The sequence below is a fragment of the Pelobates fuscus genome, chromosome 6, assembly GCF_036172605.1.
Source record: "Pelobates fuscus isolate aPelFus1 chromosome 6, aPelFus1.pri, whole genome shotgun sequence".
NCBI classification, from domain to species: domain Eukaryota; kingdom Metazoa; phylum Chordata; class Amphibia; order Anura; family Pelobatidae; genus Pelobates; species Pelobates fuscus.
Genome location: NC_086322.1, coordinates 125,126,131 through 125,148,555, shown reverse-complemented (window position 1 = coordinate 125,148,555; position 22,425 = coordinate 125,126,131). Strand labels below are relative to the sequence as shown.

Below are 22,425 nucleotides of genomic sequence, written 5' to 3'. Positions count from 1 at the left end.
TGGATGATCTTGTGCTGTTTTGGCCTAAGTCTTAGAAGTAAATGGTCAGCGTTCCACAGTTTTCAGTTTACTAAATAAAACCCTTTGCACTTATGTGCCAGTGTGTTTGTTTTCGATTTATGTTTTAATAACTGGACTATGCTGGGAAGAAGATAATGGTAGAAGAATCACTTTTGTCCCCATATTCAGCCTTCTTTCTATCTGTAAGCTGGGAACATGTCTACCTATAACATATCTATTTTTTTTTTTTTTATTTAGGCCACAGAGAGTGAGCCGGGAGATATGGACCTGAGCGGGCTGCCTGAGACCGCTGTGGATTCAGAAGATGACGATGACGAGGAGGACATTGAGAGGGCTTCAGACCCTTTGATGAGCCGCGATATTGTCAGAGATTGCTTGGAAAAGGATCCAATTGACAGAACAGATGATGATATTGGTAAGAAAAAGCCAGCTTACACTACAAAGTTTAAAAGAAAAAAAAAAGAATCTAACAGATTGTTAATCACGCTTACAACTGACATACATGTCACTCAGTTAAAGGTTAGAATCGAGTGATTAATGAATTTGTGACAAGTTCTACGCCAAAGGTGGATAAAGTGGAGGAAAAACACAAAATGTGCAGTCTGATCACAGATAGTTTGTTCTTCTCACTGACCAAGTCCTTCTGATAACTGAGCCCTTGATCTCTTTATCTTATTTCCAAAGCCTTTGCTTTAGTGAATTAATTCCAGTCTGTTTTGCTCTGTTCTGGAAGATGCTCGGTGTTCTTTCTTTCGATGCACTGCTTGCTGACATCTCATTTGAATGCTTGCGTCTTCTGAGAATGACCTTGTCTTATGGCACTAGACCCGTAGAAAATAAATTTTTCAGTGGCTTACTAAAATATACGTTTCACTTCCAATTTATGGTTATCATTATCATTTATATGGCACTGACATATTACACTGAGTTAATTTAACAAGTAATTTGCAAGCAAAAATAATGTTGACAGGCACAAGTTATAAAGAAAACACTGTTAAAATGAGCTTACAATCTAGTAGGAAAGGGTAAAGAAACACAGGAGGAAGAACAGTGTGTTAGAGGGGAAGAGAAATTGTGTCTAGTTAACCTTCTAAATGTGTGTGAGGAATAATAGTATACTGTAAGGAGAGAGCATGAAATGAACTATGGAAACGAGTACAAGCGACTATCTCATGCAGAGTAAAGGGAACAAGAATGGCTATATTTGTTAAAGGACCACTAAAGTCACTCAGACAACTTCATCTCATTGAAGTGGTCTTGGTCCAGTGGTTCTCTGGTTTTATCCTGGCATTGTAATACATTGCAGTTTTGTAGAATTTGAGCTATTTTGATAGTGATGAATAATAGTTATTTTTAATGTAATATTAAGGATGTTTAAGATATCTATTTATCCACTGTATGTTACTGGGGAAGATAATTTATCAAACAGAACATGTATATTGTATTGGTTAAAAACAAATTATGTCAATATTCTATATTATATCATGTTCACATGGTATTACCTAATAAGGAAAACATAAGACAATGTGTCATTCTGCTGACATGTGCAGAACAAAACCGACTGAGAGATGAATTAAATTTACATCAAAGTAGAGAGTCAAAAATATCTGATTAGGAGCATTTGTTTCTGAAATTCTAAAGGGATTAGACGTTTTTTAGGCTTAAATATCAAAATCGAAAAACATCTTTATGTAAAGGGACAGTATAGTCACCAGAACAACTATAGCTTAATGTAGTTGATCTGGTGAGTATAATCATTGCCATCATGCATTTTGCCTCTAGGGACACCTCCAACTGGCCATTCCTCAGATGGTCACTAGAGGTGCTTCCTGGGGCAGTGCTGCACAGTAGGCAGCCCTGCCACTCAGCGTCCCCATGCACTGCAAGGGGATGCTGAATCTTCCTCATAGATGTAGTGATTCAATGCATCCCTGAGGAGGTGGTGATTGGCAAAAACTGCATTTGGCCCCACACTTGCCGATTTTAGCCATTCCAGTGCTTTCCACATGGCAATGCTGATAATGTCACCAAGGGGGCGGGGCCAGTGCCAGCAGACCCGCGCGACGCTGGAAATAAGGTGAGTTTTAATTGCTTTTAAGGGGACTACTGGGGGGGGGGCAAGCCACCTAAATGGTGGGTTTTACACTATAGGGTCCAGAATACATGTTTGTTTTTATGACCCTATTGTGTTCCTTTAACCCCTTAAGGACACATGACATGTGTGACATGTCATGATTCCCTTTTATTTCAGAAGTTTGGTCCTTAAGGGGTTAAGTATCTTTCCAGTTCTGTTACTTTGGCTCAGAATTTTTAGTTCACTTGACAGTTGTCCACAGTTTCTAGTTTAGAGTATCACCAGTTCGTCTTTTGACTAGAATATGTAATTTATTAGAGAACTCATACTTTCAGTTGTCAGAATATTAAATGGATGACCTAGTCATTCATGTACGTGCGTACACAGCAAAAATAGGACAGTCATGTATTTAATATACATTTATATATTGTGCGTACATTTTAATAAAATAATTAAAGGAACACTAAAGTGATAGGAATGCAAATGTGTATTCCTAATGTTTTAGTGTTCCTGTCCCTAGGTGTGGTGGTCTCTCTGCTTTTGCCTGCCGTTTGGCATAAAAATAGTATTTTACTTACTCTTTTCCTGCATTAAGGCTCTCTTGGCACAGCTTACCTCTCCTTGCGGCACCGTCGTGGATGCATGACTTCCTCCGGAGTCGATATCTCTCATATTTCAATACTTTCCTATGGGGGCTACAAGTCAAGGTTAAACCCGCAGCACCGAGAACACTTTATTAAGATGAAGTGGCCATACTGACTTAAGTGGTCATTTAAAGTTGTTCATCTCTTTAGCAGTGCATTTAAAAAAAAATATCCTGCAAAGGTAGTTCATATTTTATTCCAATTTGGTGATTTCTCCAATGCCCACACCTCCAGTCTGTTACATTTACTAAGTATGAAAGTCTGGCTCTCCTGTGAAACTCAGTGCTAATCAATCTTGTTTCTGAGAAGAGTGTTGACCCCTTACTGTGCTCTTGCATGCCTCAGACAGGCAAGTCCCTGCTGAAGAAACAATGAATTTGTTATTGCCAAAATGTATTGTGTACGGTAGCTCTTTTAACCCTTGAGTGTCTAATATGCAACACTGTCCTCGAAGGGATTTTATCCATGTTCACAACTATCCACAATTTTTGTTCTTGACCATTCCAAGATTTTCATTGATCTGCTCCAAAAATTCCACATTTCTAGATTACACTATTTGGGTCATGGTTTTTGTTTAAAATAAACTGTATATCTGCTCAGACTGTTCTTTTTTTAAGTCAGGCCATTCATCTGGATTGGTGGCAGAGTTTGACACGTAAATTTTGTTCTCTTAGCATACTATTATAATTTATATAGCGCCAACACATTCCACAGCACTTTACAATTAAAAATTGGCGATCATCCCATTGTACAGCGCTATGGAATTTGCTGACGCGATATAAATAATAAAATAATAATTGACAACAAGTAATTTACATAAAGTTTATAACTGAGATAAGAGGTAAAGAAGGCCCTGTTCAAACTAGCTTACAGTCTATGATAACGATACTAATATGAGAAGTAGAATAGTAGATGTGCCATCTAAGTCTCTGCTTTATTTTCGACCAGCGGCAATACAGGCTCAGTCTTTACAACAAAATACATTTCTAAATATAAGTGATCTGCTTGGTTTTAAAACCGTGGATCATCCATGACAGTGACTTCTTGTGTCAGTTGAAAGACTACTGTTAAAATCCTATTTGGGTTAGGTCAGCTGCTTTGCTATGTCTTTTATGTGCAATATCTATGACTTACTGCCTTCTTATAATAAATGCATCATTTTCAAGAGGTATTCCGTGTATTTGCCTGTAATGAGTCGTGGGACTCCTCCCAATATGTTGACCACCATGTGCATTACAGTATTATTAAGGGGACCTAGTGGTTGGATCCCAGTATAATTTCCCATACAGCACTAATTTGAAATACTGAATTGTTACAACTTTACAAAAATGTATTTAAACCGTTGTCTTGCTGTTTATATCTGAAGTGTATATTCGTTTATGTTGTGGTGCCTATTTTGTGGGGTATAGAGACACGAACGTACAACATAAACAGGATGGAGTGTACATTATGCTGTAGGGGAAACTGTACAATGACCTTTAAAATTAAATAGCATTACACCACTCATATAGAGAATTCTAAGTGAATTAAAATAACTTGTATATCTTGCCATCCCGTATAGAATAGGGCATTCATAATTTTTTGTTAGTCCACCCCTAGCCTGGATTACCTACTTTAGCTTGACTATTACTGAATATATTATTTGACTCTTTACATAGTAATTGTGATCTTTTATTTTGTTTTCTTTTAGAACAACTCCTGGAATTCATGCATCAACTGCCTGCTTTTGCCAACATGACCATGTCTGTTAGGCGAGAGCTGTGTGCGGTTATGGTGTTTGCTGTGGTGGAGCGAGCTGGAACCATCGTACTAAATGATGGGGAGGAGGTATGTTAAACATAATTGGTTGTGATTGTGATGGTGGATACACATTTTTTTGACCCATCTTAGGGTGCTTATTAAGAAGTTTTAAAACTAAAGTCACATATTCCTTTTTATCTTTTATTACTTTAGTATAGTGCTGCCCTTGGTGTACACCACCCTCTCTATTTTTTATTGACTATTGTGCATTTCTCATGAACTGCTTGTAAAGGATGCTTTATAACGATAGCTGTGGCTGTCTTGGGCAGATATTCAGCAGAAGAATGAACCAGCTGACTTTATCTAGATGGCATGTTTTATTGCTTTTTCTCCCACAATGCATTAGGTATGATCCATCTTGGTACCCCATGCCGGGAGTCTTATGACTCCAAGCAGATCCAATTTTGGAACTTCCTTACATCTTGTCAATTCTTTTGCAATCTTGTTAATGAGTTTTCCCGGTTCTAACCCTACCAAAGGCTCTATTGCTCCCCCCCACTATTCCCCCAGCTTCAGTTACATGATGCTGATGATCTGCCACTGTAGCCTCTGCTACATGAATCCAATGAGGGTTGTGTAGTACTAGTTTAAAATAGCATTCACTCACATTAGTTTAGGTCACTCCATTTCAGACTATGTCCTCTTGTATTAGTTTTACTGTTTAAACATGAAATTGTTTTGATCTTCATTTGTATGTATTCTCTTAATGTTTTTGATCCTTTCATTCATGTCTCCCATGGTTTTCTTCTTCCTCCAGGAGCGTATAGTGCGCCCTGCAGAGTCCTGTTTGTGGCATAGTGATACAATATTTGAAGAATGACACTATTTTATATGTTGAGTTAAAATTATGCCTCTTTTAAAGTTTAATTTACGTGTTGCTGTGTGGGAAACTCTGCGTGTTGTAACCCTGTGCTTGCATTATGTAGCTGCTCATTACCCCTTATTACTTGTGAGATACGAGCAAGTCATGGCATTCTGTAGCTGCTCTTGATGTGACAGTATTATATTTATCCTTACTATATTTAGTCATTTGGACAATATCCGTTTAAATGTTTTCAGCGTGATGTTAATCTGTTTTTCTCCGCTTTTGGCCCTGCAGCTCGATTCCTGGTCGGTTATTTTAAATGGCTCAGTGGAAGTGACATATCCTGATGGGAGAACAGAAATACTTTGCATGGGGAACAGCTTTGGCGTCTCTCCAACCATGGAAAAGGAATACATGAAGGGAGTGATGAGAACCAAAGTGGATGATTGCCAGGTATGCAGGTGAAGAGCAGCCACAAGCTGCCAACTCCTAATCTAGCATCTTGCAGCAGATTTCCAAAGCTTATGGTTGTGGTATATAAAGCTTGAGCTCCATTAAATTATTATTTGTTCAAATGAGAACTTTGTATGCAGCTCTATATATTTGCCAGAAGAACAAATCAGAATGCCAAAATATCTATTCTTTAACCCCTTAAGGACACATGACATGTGTGACATGTCATGATTCCCTTTTATTCCAGAAGTTTGGTCCTTAAGGGGTTAATTTGCTGTTCGCAAATAACAATAAGGCCAGAATTTTAAACATACAAACACTTTGTCACTGGTAAACAATGTAAATTTCTCTGAAGTCAGTGTGTAACTATAGATGGCATCTGTGCCTGTCATCTTCAGCAAGACACAGGACCTAGTTTGACATTTTACTCTCTAGCGTAATTCAAACCTCCATGAGCAAAATACCCAATGCCTCAGACCATTAATATTCAGAACTGAACATCAAAGTTAGGAAACTGATATAAAATCAAAAGAATACATTCATAAAGTAAAAAAAAAAAACACACCACATAATCATATCAAGATTGTTGTTATTATTGGCCCGGACTGGTAGAAGAAACATTTGGATGGATAAAAATAAAGGAAATGTTCCACATGGACATAAGCTGCTTTATGGTCTCTATTTGCGTGTTTTTAAAAATATTCTTTTTTGTTGCTTGTACAGTTTGTGTGCATAGCCCAGCAGGATTACTGTCGCATACTCAACCAAGTGGAAAAGAACATGCAGAAAGTGGAGGAGGAGGGTGAGATTGTTATGGTGAAAGAGCACAGAGAGCTTGATCGCACTGGGACGAGGAAAGGTCACATTGTCATCAAGGTAACAGAGGACAAATACTTTGTGAAGATTAATTGGGAAGGTGTTTTTTCTTTATTTGCATTTTTTTGCTGAAGTCATCATGATATGTATTAAATGTAGGTGCACATGAAGCTTTAATTTACAGTAAGTAAGTAATTTAAGTTAAAAAGAAATTACATTTTACAGAAACGTATATCACATTCTAATTATCTTTTTTTTTTTAAATGTTTTATTTAATTTGTTTTTCTTCATACTAATTTTGTTATTGAAGCACTTTTAAAGGTTAAGTTAGGAAGTTAAGTTGTCCAATATTCAGACCATTATCTAGTTAAAGGGGGCTACTTTAGTGATTATGGTGCCCTGGTGCCATTTTTTTTGGTTCTGTGCCAAACTGCTTTTGCATTGCATATTGATATTACAAATGCAAATTTTGCACTTCCATATTAACAATCCAGGTTTGGAAAGCGTTAATTGGCAGAGTGTAAGTTTATAAATGTAGTCAAAAAAATGCAGTTCTAATATGGATGCTATTGTTATTGCCAATATGGAAGTATTCATTTTGCACTAGCAAAGTGCTAGGGGCTAGACTACAGAACTTCACAGTATTTCCATAGCCCACTGGGGAGAATGGATCATTGTTGTGCTTTATGTGATGAGTTGCATGCAAATTATTTCACAGCATTTTAACTGTAAACCAATCTTTCTGCGCAGGGAACAGCAGAACGTCTAACGATGCATCTTGTTGAAGAACATTCCGTGGTGGACCCTACCTTCATTGAAGACTTCCTCTTGACCTACAGGACTTTCCTTTCAAGTCCAATGGAAGTTGGAAAGAAGTTGTTGGAGTGGTTTAATGATCCTAGCCTCAGGGACAAAGTTAGTGATTAAATATTAAACTTACTTTCTGGCTACAGGGTCAGATTCAGACTCTGCTAAATCGGAATTGAAATTAAAAATATTAGCTAGCTGGACCCACAAGGGATATGTTTTCTGTTTACAATTTTTAACATTGCTGGCTATTGTTATTCAACGTCTTCCCTGCTGAGTAACCTGTATGTAATCTACTGTTCCTGTTTTTTTTATTATCATATTTTCATTCTACAATTAGTCAGCAGATTGCTATTTACAGGAAGGTTATTAGTCTGATAGGAAGCCAGAAGAAATAGCATTTGACCTCTAAACACACATAAACCAGAGAAGTGGAACATAAGGAGACATATATCTCTATAACAATAGGACTGACCTTATGGTACACTGCAGGGTGGACATAAAATAATAAAGGTTCTACATTTTAGTGAAGCATTCCTTTTTAAATGTATATTGTATGTTGTTCCTATTTGGCGTTTCATTTTCTGTGAGTGAATAGAAGCTTAGCTGCATACCAGCAAAGTTTCCACGGGCTTTAAAATGTACGACTTTAATGGCCTACCTGCTGGGGAAGTCCAGCTGGCATGAGCATTGTTACATTTTCAAGGGCTGGTTTAAAATCTATATGTATAGAATAAACATGTGAGAATACAGATATATAGCAGAACGTTTTACTTTAGTTCTCTCACCTAATGCATCCTCTCTATAATTTTATTTGAAGACCCAGATCTGGAAAATCAATATGTTTAGTTCTTTTAAAACCTGATTAGGCTGAGTTGTTTCAGCTAACCTAGATTGCAGACTGCATTTGATGAAAATGGGACCTTGACGCTATCTCAGGCTGTTAGTATGATTGACATCCATTTTTCCAATACCAAAAAATGTGTCAAAAATTGTATTCGCATTCATTCTAGGAGGAAAGTTCTTGTATTGCTAGAAGATGTAAAATTTTAGATATTTTATATGTATTTTTCCTAGGGCTCTACTGTTTAACCTTAGCAACAAATCACAGTGTAATTCAAATAATAGTTTCAGCCCCATGAAAACATATCCACGCTTTAATTCACCACTAGAATTTACACAGTTCGGCCAAAGCAAACGGTTGCTTGATTTCTGATCTCCTTAAAACGAGGGCCCGAACCGACCTAATACTGCCTCTCCTACCAGTACTTTTGGGCTCCAGCAGATCCCCAAGCTTGTTTGGACCTCATGGGGAAGAAAAACAAAAAATTGAAGCCTGATAAACCCCGATTGGGAATAAACATCGGGGACATGTGGTGGCAGGCAAACAGCACTCTTGGGCCCAAGATGGCGTCCCTCATGGGAGACTGTTCGGAATTTTCCGATGATCTGTCCAATAAGGCGGATGAGGGGTACTCGGGCAGCACTCTGGCTTGGCGCAGAGATTTTTGATCACTCACTTCGGTCCTACAGCAACACATAATCTATCGTTGGCATCTCTCTCGTTTCCTAACCATCCACCATGGAGACGTGACCCACACAGTCCTAGACTTCAAGGAAGCTGCAGCAGTCTTATACAGCATGGGTATCCCTGGGCCAAGATAACCTACCCAAGGCACCCAAAACCTTGCATCCATGGAACCCACTGACGGCTGCAGAGTTTGGTGCCTATTAGTGACTGGGGCGCGGAAAGTATTTTCCGTGGTTGATGACAACCGCAAGGGTTGATAAGACAGCCCTTTACTGGGTAATGCTTTCCACATGCGACCGAGACCCTTAGTTATGTTTTTTTTTTTTTTTTTTCCTTTCTTTTTTTTTTATTATCTAGCGACAGTCACATCTTAATGAGCCTTCTAGTATTACGGTTTACCTCCTGATCACAGAGCCACGACTATGCCTCTACATAAAAAACACACAGCACGACTTATGTACCTCTTACAACTGAAATTTCTATTTGTGTGTAATGCTCCATATACTTCTTATGTTTTCTTACTATGCAAACCACGTCTGTCTGTGGCAAAAAATTATTTACAAAGTTCTTATTTGCCATTATTGTGTACTTGCAGGTTACACGTGTAGTGCTACTGTGGGTAAACAATCACTTTAATGACTTTGAAGGTGACCTTGCCATGACACGCTTTTTAGAGGAATTTGAAAACAACCTGGAGCGGGAGGTAAGTGTTGTTACACTAAGAAAGATTGATAATTCTTATCGGACCATTGTGCATTCATTATTTTCTTTGTGTTATAATGGGTGAATGGGTAAATTATTTCAGAAATGTGTTTGATGGCAAATAATGTAGTTTGAGAAACATATTACATAGGGCAAATATATGCTGCATTTTGTTACAAATTGTTCAAGGTCTTCAGCTATTCTGTGTACATCTGAAGCCAGATAGTAATGGTAGCCAGAATGCTTTGTGTAGAACAGATAGTGTCCGGTAACTCCCATTCCCAGTGGAATGATTACTTTTTTTTGGACAAGTGCTGCATTACTCATAGGCACATTGCATCTTTTGATGTGATGCATCTAATGGCTCACGTATAGTATTAGCTTTTCCACGAGCACCCCAGGGTAACTCAGGAATGCGCAATATTAAAGTCCTTCCATTCTGTAACATTTCATGAGACAACAAAATATCAATGAAATTGTGGATATTGGCTTTTAAAGTGACAGTCTAAGCTATAATATCGAACCTGTTTTAATGCCTTTTTGAAATCATTTGTTACAAATATGTACAAATTAATGGGGCATATTAAGTACCATAACCACTACAGTGCAGAGATTATAGTGCTGGAAGTCCAGGGCTCTGTCAGACTGTAATCAGTCAAACCATTTACAAACAGTAAAGGGTTTGACAGTTGTTGGTTGCCTTCTGTCTTTCCAGTCTGAGTTCCTATGATAAAGTGGAAGATCACTTCATTATCATGCCATCTCATACCAAGTCTGGACAGTATTCTTTGGCTTAGGGTTTTACATGACTGTTCTCAAACATTGAATACTGTCTAACCCTGATCTGATCAACTCACCCTGGTAGGACTAGTGAATAGTGTCAGCCAGCTGCTATGCATTGCCCCTAAATAGTGTCAGCCAGCTGCTATGCATTGCCCCTGAATAGTGTCAGCCAGCTGCTATGCATTGCCCCTGAATAGTGTCAGTTAGCTGCTATGCATTGCCCCTGAATAGTGTCAGTTAGCTGCTATGCATTGCCCCTGAATAGTGTCAGCCAGCTGCTATGCATTGCCCCTGAATAGTGTCAGCCAGCTGCTATGCATTGCCCCTGAATAGTGTCAGCCAGCTGCTATGCATTGCCCCTGAATAGTGTCAGCCAGCTGCTATGCATTGCCCCTGAATAGTGTCAGCCAGCTGCTATGCCTTGCCCCTGAATAGTGTCAGCCAGCTGCTATGCCTTGCCCCATAATAGTGTCAGCCAGCTGCTATGCATTGCCCCTGAATAGTGTCAGCCAGCTGCTATGCCTTGCCCCTGAATAGTGTCAGCCAGCTGCAATGCATTGCCCCTGAATAGTGTCAGACAGCTGCTATGCATTGCCCCTGAATAGTGTCAGACAGCTGCTATGCATTGCCCCTGAATAGTGTCAGCCAGCTGCTATGCATTGCCCCTGAATAGTGTGTTAGCTGCTATGCATTGCCCCTGAATAGTGTCAGACAGCTGCTATGCATTGCCCCTGAATAGTGTCAGACAGCTGCTATGCATTGCCCCTGAAGTGTCAGCCAGCTGCTATGCCTTGCCCCTGAATAGTGTCAGCCAGCTGCTATGCATTGCCCCTGAATAGTGTCAGACAGCTGCAATGCATTGCCCCTGAATAGTGTCAGCCAGCTGCAATGCATTGCCCCTGAATAGTGTCAGCCAGCTGCTATGTATTGCCCCTGAATAGTGTCAGACAGCTGCTATGCATTGCCCCTGAATAGTGTCAGCCAGCTGCAATGCATTGCCCCTGAATAGTGTCAGACAGCTGCTATGCATTGCCCCTGAATAGTGTCAGCCAGCTGCTATGCATTGCCCCTGAATAGTGTCAGACAGCTGCTATGCATTGCCCCTGAATAGTGTCAGACAGCTGCTATGCATTGCCCCTGAATAGTGTCAGACAGCTGCTATGCATTGCCCCTGAATAGTGTCAGACAGCTGCTATGCATTGCCCCGGAATAGTGTCAGCCAGCTGTTATGCATTGCCCCTGAATAGTGTCAGCCAGCTGCTATGCATTGCCCATAAATAGTGTCAGCCAGCTGCTATGCATTGCCCCTGAATAGTGTCAGCCAGCTGCTATGCATTGCCCATAAATAGTGTCAGCCAGCTGCTATGCATTGCCCCTGAATAGTGTCAGCCAGCTGCTATGCATTGCCCCTGAATAGTGTCAGACAGCTGCTATGCATTGCCCCTGAATAGTGTCAGACAGCTGCTATGCCTTGCCCCTGAATAGTGTCAGACAGCTGTTATGCATTGCCCTGAATAGTGTCAGCCAGCTGCTATGCATTGCCCATAAATAGTGTCAGACAGCTGTTATGCATTGCCCCTGAATAGTGTCAGCCAGCTGCAATGCATTGCCCCTGAATAGTGTCAGACAGCTGCTATGCATTGCCCCTGAATAGTGTCAGCTGTTATGAATTGCCCCTGAATAGTGTCAGACAGCTGTTATGCATTGCCCATAAATAGTGTGAGACAGCTGCTATGCATGGTCACTGAATAGTGTCAGACAGCTGCTATGCATTGCCCCTGAATAGTGTTAGACAGCTGCTATGCATTGCCCCTGAATAGTGTCAGCCAGCTGCAATGCATTGCCCCGGAATAGTGTCAGCCAGCTGCAATGCATTGTCCCGGAATAGTGTCAGCCAGCTGCTATGCATTGCCCCTGAATAGTGTCAGACAGCTGTTATGCATTGCCCCTGAATAGTGTCAGACAGCTGCTATGAATTGCCCCTGAATAGTGTCAGACAGCTGCTATGCATTGCCCCTGAATAGTGTCAGCTGCTATGCATTGCCCCTGAATAGTGTCAGCTGCTATGCATTGCCCCTGAATAGTGTCAGACAGCTGCTATGCATTGCTCCTGAATAGTGTCAGACAGCTGCTATGCATTGCCCCTGAATAGTGTCAGACAGCTGCTATGCATTGCCCCTGAATAGTGCCAGACAGCTGCTATGCATTGCCCCGGAATAGTGTCAGACAGCTGTTATGCATTGCCCCTGAATAGTGTCAGACAGCTGCTATGCATTGCCCCTGAATAGTGTCAGACAGCTGCTATGCATTGCCCCTGAATAGTGTCAGACAGCTGCTATGCATTGCCCCTGAATAGTGTCAGACAGCTGCTATGCATTGCCCCTGAATAGTGTCAGACAGCTGCTATGCATTGCCCCTGAATAGTGTCAGACAGCTGCTATGAATTGCCCCTGAATAGTGTCAGACAGCTGCTATGAATTGCCCCTGAATAGTGTCAGACAGCTGCTATGCATTGCCCCTGAATAGTGTCAGCTGCTATGCATTGCCCCTGAATAGTGTCAGACAGCTGCTATGCATTGCCCCTGAATAGTGTCAGACAGCTGCTATGCATTGCCCCTGAATAGTGTCAGACAGCTGCTATGCATTGCCCCTGAATAGTGTCAGACAGCTGCTATGCATTGCCCTGAATAGTGTCAGACAGCTGCTATGCATTGCCCCTGAATAGTGTCAGACAGCTGCTATGCATTGCCCCTGAATAGTGTCAGACAGCTGCTATGCATTGCCCCTGAATAGTGTCAGCTGCTATGCATTGCCCCTGAATAGTGTCAGACAGCTGCTATGCATTGCCCATAAATAGTGTCAGACAGCTGCTATGCATTGCCCCTGAATAGTGTCAGACAGCTGCTATGAATTGCCCCTGAATAGTGTCAGACAGCTGCTATGCATTGCCCCTGAATAGTGTCAGCTGCTATGCATTGCCCCTGAATAGTGTCAGACAGCTGCTATGCATTGCCCCTGAATAGTGCCAGACAGCTGCTATGCATTGCCCCTGAATAGTGTCAGCCAGCTGCTATGCATTGCCCCTGAATAGTGTCAGCCAGCTGCTATGCATTGCCCCTGAATAGTGTCAGACAGCTGTTATGCATTGCCCCTGAATAGTGTCAGACAGCTGCTATGCATTGCCCCGGAATAGTGTCAGACAGCTGCTATGCATTGCCCCTGAATAGTGTCAGCTGCTATGCATTGCCCATAAATAGTGTCAGACAGCTGTTATGCATTGCCCCTGAATAGTGTCAGACAGCTGCTATGCATTGCCCCTGAATAGTGTCAGACAGCTGCTATGCATTGCCCCTGAATAGTGTCAGACAGCTGCAATGCATTGCCCCTGAATAGTGTCAGACAGCTGCAATGCATTGCCCCTGAATAGTGTCAGCTGCTATGCATTGCCCCTGAATAGTGTCAGACAGCTGTTATGCATTGCCCATAAATAGTGTCAGACAGCTGCTATGCATTGCCCCTGAATAGTGTCAGACAGCTGCAATGTATTGCCCCTGAATAGTGTCAGCCAGCTGCTATGAATTGCCCCTGAATAGTGTCAGACAGCTGCTATGAATTGCCCCTGAATAGTGTCAGACAGCTGCTATGCATTGCCCCTGAATAGTGTCAGACAGCTGCTATGCATTGCCCCTGAATAGTGTCAGCTGCTATGCATTGCCCCTGAATAGTGTCAGACAGCTGCTATGCATTGCCCCGGAATAGTGTCAGACAGCTGCTATGCATTGCCCCTGAATAGTGTCAGCTGCTATGCATTGCCCATAAATAGTGTCAGACAGCTGTTATGCATTGCCCCTGAATAGTGTCAGACAGCTGCAATGCATTGCCCCTGAATAGTGTCAGACAGCTGCTATGCCTTGCCCCTGAATAGTGTCAGCCAGCTGCTATGCATTGCCCCTGAATAGTGTCAGACAGCTGCTATGCATTGCCCCGGAATAGTGTCAGACAGCTGCTATGCATTGCCCCGGAATAGTGTCAGACAGCTGCTATGCATTGCCCCTGAATAGTGTCAGACAGCTGCTATGCATTGCCCCTGAATAGTGTCAGACAGCTGCAATGAATTGCCCCTGAATAGTGTCAGACAGCTGCAATGCATTGCCCCTGAATAGTGTCAGCCAGCTGCTATGCATTGCCCCTGAATAGTGTCAGACAGCTGCTATGCATTGCCCCTGAATAGTGTCAGCCAGCTGTTATGCATTGCCCCTGAATAGTGTCAGACAGCTGCTATGCATTGCCCCGGAATAGTGTCAGACAGCTGCTATGCATTGCCCCTGAATAGTGTCAGCTGCTATGCATTGCCCATAAATAGTGTCAGACAGCTGTTATGCATTGCCCCTGAATAGTGTCAGACAGCTGCAATGCATTGCCCCTGAATAGTGTCAGACAGCTGCTATGCCTTGCCCCTGAATAGTGTCAGCCAGCTGCTATGCATTGCCCCTGAATAGTGTCAGACAGCTGCAATGCATTGCCCCTGAATAGTGTCAGACAGCTGCTATGCCTTGCCCCTGAATAGTGTCAGCCAGCTGCTATGCATTGCCCCTGAATAGTGTCAGACAGCTGCTATGCATTGCCCCGGAATAGTGTCAGACAGCTGCTATGCATTGCCCCGGAATAGTGTCAGACAGCTGCTATGCATTGCCCCTGAATAGTGTCAGACAGCTGCTATGCATTGCCCCTGAATAGTGTCAGACAGCTGCAATGAATTGCCCCTGAATAGTGTCAGACAGCTGCAATGCATTGCCCCTGAATAGTGTCAGACAGCTGCAATGAATTGCCCCTGAATAGTGTCAGACAGCTGCTATGCATTGCCCCTGAATAGTGTCAGACAGATGCAATGAATTGCCCTGAATAGTGTCAGACAGCTGCTATGCCTTGCCCCTGAATAGTGTCAGACAGCTGCAATGAATTGCCCCTGAATAGTGTCAGACAGCTGCTATGCATTGCCCCTGAATAGTGTCAGACAGCTGCAATGAATTGCCCCTGAATAGTGTCAGACAGCTGCTATGCATTGCCCCTGAATAGTGTCAGACAGCTGCTATGCATTGCCCCTGAATAGTGTCAGACAGCTGCAATGAATTGCCCCTGAATAGTGTCAGACAGCTGCAATGCATTGCCCCTGAATAGTGTCAGACAGCTGCAATGAATTGCCCCTGAATAGTGTCAGACAGCTGCTATGCATTGCCCCTGAATAGTGTCAGACAGCTGCAATGAATTGCCCCTGAATAGTGTCAGACAGCTGCTATGCATTGCCCCTGAATAGTGTCAGACAGCTGCAATGCATTGCCCCTGAATAGTGTCAGACAGCTGCTATGCATTGCCCCTGAATAGTGTCAGACAGCTGCTATGCATTGCCCCTGAATAGTGTCAGACAGCTGCAATGAATTGCCCCTGAATAGTGTCAGACAGCTGCAATGCATTGCCCCTGAATAGTGTCAGACAGCTGCAATGAATTGCCCCTGAATAGTGTCAGACAGCTGCTATGCATTGCCCCTGAATAGTGTCAGACAGCTGCTATGCATTGCCCCTGAATAGTGTCAGACAGCTGCTATGCATTGCCCCTGAATAGTGTCAGACAGCTGCTATGCATTGCCCCTGAATAGTGTCAGACAGCTGCAATGAATTGCCCCTGAATAGTGTCAGACAGCTGCAATGCATTGCCCCTGAATAGTGTCAGACAGCTGCAATGAATTGCCCCTGAATAGTGTCAGACAGCTGCTATGCATTGCCCCTGAATAGTGTCAGACAGATGCAATGAATTGCCCTGAATAGTGTCAGACAGCTGCTATGCATTGCCCCTGAATAGTGTCAGACAGATGCAATGAATTGCCCTGAATAGTGTCAGACAGCTGCTATGAATTGTCACTGAATAGTGTCAGACAGCTGCTATGAATTGCCCCGGAATAGTGTGCACTTGGAATGTCATTCTTCTCTACATGCACTATGATAGAAAGCTGTGAGAGTGCATACAAGTTACTCAAGACTTGAGATTTGTACAAGGTAGCCACACACTATACAAGATTCAAAATAGGAAATACTAGATTAGAGAGAAGGCACATAGCTACAGTAAATATTGCAAATCTTCAAAGTATCACCGTAATAATGAATTCCACTTACAGTAAAAAGGCTCTGAACCTCTTGTACCTTATCCTATACAAGAAGCATATGCATATTTAGAGTGACCCATTAAATAAATGCCTATACTATATCCTGTGCTTGTGACAAAAACATGTAAATTGGACTGATTATCCACAACAATAAAACATTAAAAAAAAATCATAACTAAAAATCTATAACTCACGGTGTTAGCTTATACCCTGGTTAACATAGATTGGCACTCAATATCAATTATCTGCTAAGTATGGGTGTCAAGCTCCGTAATTAGGATCTCTTTCAGTAATCTCTCTGTATCTCACCTTTTTGCTCTCTCTCCAATTTGTGTGTTTAGAAAATGGGTGGCCATCTGAGGTTATTAAATATTGCATGTGCTGCCAAAGCAAAGCGAAGATTGATAACACTTACAAAGCCGTCTCGGGAGGCCCTTTTGCCGTTTACCCTGCTGGGAGGGTCAGACAAAGGCTTTGGCATCTTTGTAGACAGCGTGGATCCTGGAAGCAAAGCTGTGGAGGCTGGCTTAAAGCGAGGGGATCAGGTATGCTAAATGGTTTTTCTCCCTAGGAATTCTGGGTCATTTAAAGCTAAGAAAGGATGGGATTTAAAATTGTTAAATAATTAATGGCAATTAAATACATTACTGTGCTTATCCCTTTACATTAAAGGAAATAATGTTCTAAAGGCATTCATTCTCAGAAAAGTAAATGTCACTTCAAGGTTTATTAATTACACTGTTTTGTTGCCTTTTATTTTTAGATTTTAGAGGTCAACGGTCAAAACTTTGAAAATATTCAGCTTCCCAAAGCTATGGAAATCTTGAAGAACAATACTCATTTGTCTATCACTGTGAAAACCAATTTATTTGGTGAGTTGGCTTGTTTCTTATCACAACATTTCTGGGACTTTATCTTTCCAAGTCAAGTCATTCAGATGCTTAGTATTGATAGTCAATAAAGTGATAGATATAATAAATATTCAGGATATATCCATCAGAAAATGTATCCAGGTGTTGCATTATAATATGTAGCAGAGTATGTCCACACAGAGAAACTTGGGAATTGTTGGAACGATCACACCTGCCTGAAAGTGCATAATTTAGACAAATGATGCAGGTTCATATTCTATAACCATATTTCTGATGCAGTGAAGTTTCATATGTCAGCGCTTCTAAAACAATTCTCAAAAACATTAAAACGTCAGTGATTTAGGGATTATGCAGTTCTTCTCAATTGAGTAATCAATCAAACATGGGCTGATATTATTCTTTGGTAAGTGGTTGCTATATTATCCATAATATCTAGTAATGTTGTAAATGAAACCATTGTGCACTGATCTCATTAGTAAACTAGTACAGTCTTGATATCAGACAATAAATATATTGTAATTCTATGTAATTGCTTCCTGTGCAGACATTGATTAAAGGCAGGTGTATACTTGTAAGCCAGTGGATCTCAATAATGTGCGAGGGTCAGGTTATAAACATCTTCCGTAGAATGCAAGGAACCTGTGTTTGTTTCCACTGGGCACTAGTGAATTATTTTCATCTAATCTTTTGCTCTTAACACATGCATTAGGAAGGAAAAGATAACCTTGTTTAGATGGAGAATTTAGGGTTTCCCAATACGTTTCTTTATTCCTAGTTAGTGATCTACATGCATATGTTATCAGATGATCTCTAATTACTATGTTTTATTTTTTATGTGAATAGTGTTTAAAGAGCTTCTGTCCAGAATGCTGGAGGAGAAAAGGAACAGCGCCCCCCACTTGCCAAAAATTGGTGACATCAAGAAAGCTAGTCGGTATTCTATTCCAGATCTGGCTGTTGATGTCGAACAAGTTATAGGACTTGAAAAAGTGAGCAAGAAGGGAAAAGCCAACACGGTTGGTGGGAGAAACAAGTTGAAAAAGATTCTTGACAAAACACGGATCAGTATCCTGCCCCAGAAGCCTTACAAGTAAGAATAGTGATTAGTTAATATTGATTACTAAATGAAGGTGATGGCAAAAAGTACACATTAAATAGAATACATTGTTAAAAACAAGTCATTTCTTCAATGAAACCTTTAAGACCGGTTTGCTTGACTAGATACAAGAAAGACAATTAGCAAGTGTTCTGGCCCACTATCTAGAGTTCTTGCTATAATTGCTTTTACCATCTTTAATCCTTGAAGAACAACAAGGTAACCTTTTATCTGATTTATTTACCTTAAAAGTTTTAAAATATTCTATTGTTTGTCATTCGCTGAATGTGCTGATGGTCGTGTGTAATGTTTGTGATGAAAGCCACCTTTTATTTTTAGCGAGCTGAAAACGGATGTAGCTTCAGTATATTTCGAAATGACCTTGTCAGTAGCATAGACTTTTACAAGTCAAAGCACATAAGCACACAATGTGGCCTATCCCTGTTTGACACCAATTTGGCAATCTGTCACAGCAGAAATGTGTATTGATTATGGTGTACAGGAAGTAGCTTTTGAAGCAAAAGGAAGCATTTTGTGGTTTGTGATTTCTTTTTAATAGGCCAGCCTATTATCTTCTTTGTTAGACATTGTTCCAGGTTCAACCAGGTCTAAACAGGGATCATGTAAACTCTTTTTCAACATTTTATAATGTGTATGTACGGTAAGTAATAAGGATGTTTTACCAGCAACGTCTTAAATGTACCTAAATACTGGTTCTATTATTCATTTTTATTAATAGTTGTACGATATTGTTGTTTTTTGAATCTATGCTTTATTATATTTATTTTTAATGTGTCTTTCTTTCAGTCAGAGCCCAAGACCATACTTATTTTTTTTTGGTTTATTCACTTAACTACATTTCCGATAATTACTAAGAGAATTGTACATTTTCGGTAAAGCAAGTAAAATTAAAAAAATTCTCCAATTTGTTTATTTTCCCACTTAGCGGTTATGGCCTAAATTGTGCAATTCTTAGGATAGCTCTCTGTCACAATTTCCTGTTAATTGAATGAACATCCAATTTAACTGTGCTAGTTAATTCTACTTTAAAATCCTAGGCAAGTAGTATTTATATAGATATAGATATCTATCTATATATATATATATATATATTTATCATACGGGCAATGTAGTATTCTTTTTATTATATATATATATTTTTTTTTTTATTATTATTATATATTTTTTTTTATTGTATGCTTGGATAGCATCGATTCATAATGTGTTAGAAGAACACACCCTTTCACTGTTGCCTGCTACTTCTTGTCCCAAAAGCAATAGAATAGCTCATTGTACTCTGAAAGCTTATTCAAAATCACGACTATAGAATGTTGTTCAAAGAGTCTTGGGATTGCTTTTCCTGTGAGCGGAATTGGACCACTCCTATTCACATTCTTATTCCCAGACAACAAAGCTTGCCTCCAACACTTGTACACTCATACCATCCCTTAACGTGTTATTGCTTGAGTTATTTTTATATAAACGAAAATCACAGAAATGACTCTCTGCTCTAACCTGCTAGTGGGTTAGTGGGTGCCTATGGGCACATATTGCTGCACGTGCCTGCCAATAAATGTTTGGGGGTGATATAACACATCTCCTGCAGCTCTGACTGCTGATGGCATTACAACACCATGGATACATAATTATATGCCAAGACTAAATTTTGAGGCTATAGCCTGTGGCCCCCTAAGGTGTAATGAAAGCAGTTTACATAATGTGCTAATAATAACACAAAGAATTTCTTTCTTTTGTGCTTCTCGCTGGCATTAAAGTGTGGGCTGCTGCCACGACATGGAGGTAGTTTATGCGTGACATGATTAACTGGCTCCCCTAAGCAATTGAGCAGAGTGTCAGGTGAAGCCACATTTACCTTGTAAAGTTTAATGACATTTTCCTTGTGTTCACTGCCTAGTGAGTGGGTGTTTCAGCTCCTACGCACAGCCTGGCAGGCACAGCTCCTCTCTTCAGCCACCCTGTGTCAGCTAACAAGCATTACTTAAATTCGTCCAGGGCATGTGTCTCCTCTGTATGTCCTCAAATTGGTTCACAGTCACAGCAGTGTACATGAGTGGTGTTAACCCATGATAGACATGCCAAGGCTCACTGAAATGATAATGGGGAAAAACAATTGTGAAAGGCATTGCCATTAATAGGCTTCTATAAGCCTACTTACTAAAATGTGTAAAGTCTTTCTCACTTCTATCTAAAGGACATGCACAATATTTATCTCCACATAGGATCCTGTTCCTTTTAATAGCAAATTAAATTGTGCATGATTAGTATTTATACTGAAAACACTATGCTTTCGTGTTAAGTGTGTGTTTTTAACCTTTTAAGCACTCATGCGGTCAGCCTGAAAGATTAAAATTGTGCCAAATCTGCAATTGTGCTTTATCGTGTAAAGTCGAATATTATGAGTTGATGCCCAAAGCATTGATGGAGTCTTGTTCTTCACAGTGACATTGGAATTGGTCAGTCTCAAGATGACAGCATTGTGGGACTCAGGCAGACAAAGCACATGCCAGCCACCCTGCCCGTCAGTGGAACCTTATCTTCTAGCAATCCTGATTTACTGCAGTCTCACCACCGCATCCTGGATTTTACAGCCACTCCAGGTGACAACCCGTTTTTCTCCTTGTCTTGTTTCTGGCACCTTGTGCATGGTTCATGTTGCCCGCTTTTCACTTAGCAGTGACATTCTTAAGGAATTGTTATTGCAGATCTGTTTTCATTAACTGTGCTGATTGCGTGCGTTGTCTTTCAACCAGCTGCTAACCTAAGCCTGTATTTATTTTTCCACAATTCTTGCTATATTTAGAATGGCTAATGATAAGCAGGAGAAAATTTATGCATGCATTTATGATAATCGGATATTGTTTTTAAAGGTGCCTTTAATCTTACTTCTACATTTAATGATAGCTTCAAATGGACTACATGGGGAAAGACAGCCACTAGAGGTGTATTTTACCCTTCATCGTAAGCATTGTTGTATCTACTAAACTGCAGCCAGACCACTTCATTGAGGTGAAGTGGTTTTGGTGCCTTTAGTGATCCTTTAAATGAAAGACAGTCAGAATTCATCCATACATAGTGGTACCAAATGTATAGCTGTTAATTAAAAATAAAATTTAGATACGGTGCCTCCTTCAATCGACTTAGACTTCTACAAGTCACAGCAACGATTGCACATGTGTTAGTCCTCCTGCAGGCATGCTAGAATAGTACAGGGACAAAGTGACATACCGTTCTGTTTTGATGCCAATGTTCTACATGTTCGTACAATACTTCAGTATCAAAAGGTGACAGACACTCTTCCCTGCACAGTAAAGCAACACATGGCATGACTGAAAGCCTGTTGCAGGTGTATTGTGCATGCACAGACATGTTCCTATGGGTTTCCATGGTGTAATGCAGGCATGCCCAGTAGTGATTGTACAGCTGTATACAGAGCAATGGAAAATGCCAGTTTGCAACTTTTCTAGAATGGAAAACAGCTTTGGGCAGCTAATATAGTGCTCCAGAAAAAGCTCTGCTCCTTATTTGTAAAAGTATTAATTACTTTCAAGATTGTGTCCATGTAGCATGCTAAAATTTACCGTACTTCACATTAGTTCCTATTACTTTTGATGCAGTTCTCAAACAATTAAACATAGCAGGTAACAAGGGCAATTTGTAATGCCATTCTACTAGCTTGGTTTATAAACTGGAGTACACACAGTCTAATTATCCTGACACTAAAACCCTGATGCCGTGATTGCAATATATACAAAGTTGGACCTGGCCATTTTTGTAAAATAAAAAAACAAACAAAAAAAAACATACATTTAATTTCAACACAGTTGACCGTTAAAGGACCTCTG

At 40.7% G+C, this 22,425-nt stretch overlaps 1 protein-coding gene across 12 annotated transcripts in view; it reads left to right on the top strand.

Annotated features, from left to right (window-relative positions):
• Positions 1-22,425, top strand: part of RAPGEF2 (Rap guanine nucleotide exchange factor 2) — a 274,085-nt gene that overhangs the window by 236,938 nt on the left and 14,722 nt on the right. For all 12 annotated transcript variants that reach the window (XM_063458215.1, XM_063458218.1, XM_063458220.1 and 9 more), the window contains 10 exons: positions 259-436; positions 4,430-4,566; positions 5,639-5,797; positions 6,521-6,673; positions 7,364-7,528; positions 9,547-9,654; positions 16,936-17,139; positions 17,358-17,466; positions 18,310-18,556; positions 21,023-21,180. In XM_063458215.1, coding sequence (XP_063314285.1) covers positions 259-436; positions 4,430-4,566; positions 5,639-5,797; positions 6,521-6,673; positions 7,364-7,528; positions 9,547-9,654; positions 16,936-17,139; positions 17,358-17,466; positions 18,310-18,556; positions 21,023-21,180 — 1,618 coding nt within the window. The remainder of the gene's footprint in view (positions 1-258; positions 437-4,429; positions 4,567-5,638; positions 5,798-6,520; positions 6,674-7,363; positions 7,529-9,546; positions 9,655-16,935; positions 17,140-17,357; positions 17,467-18,309; positions 18,557-21,022; positions 21,181-22,425) is intronic.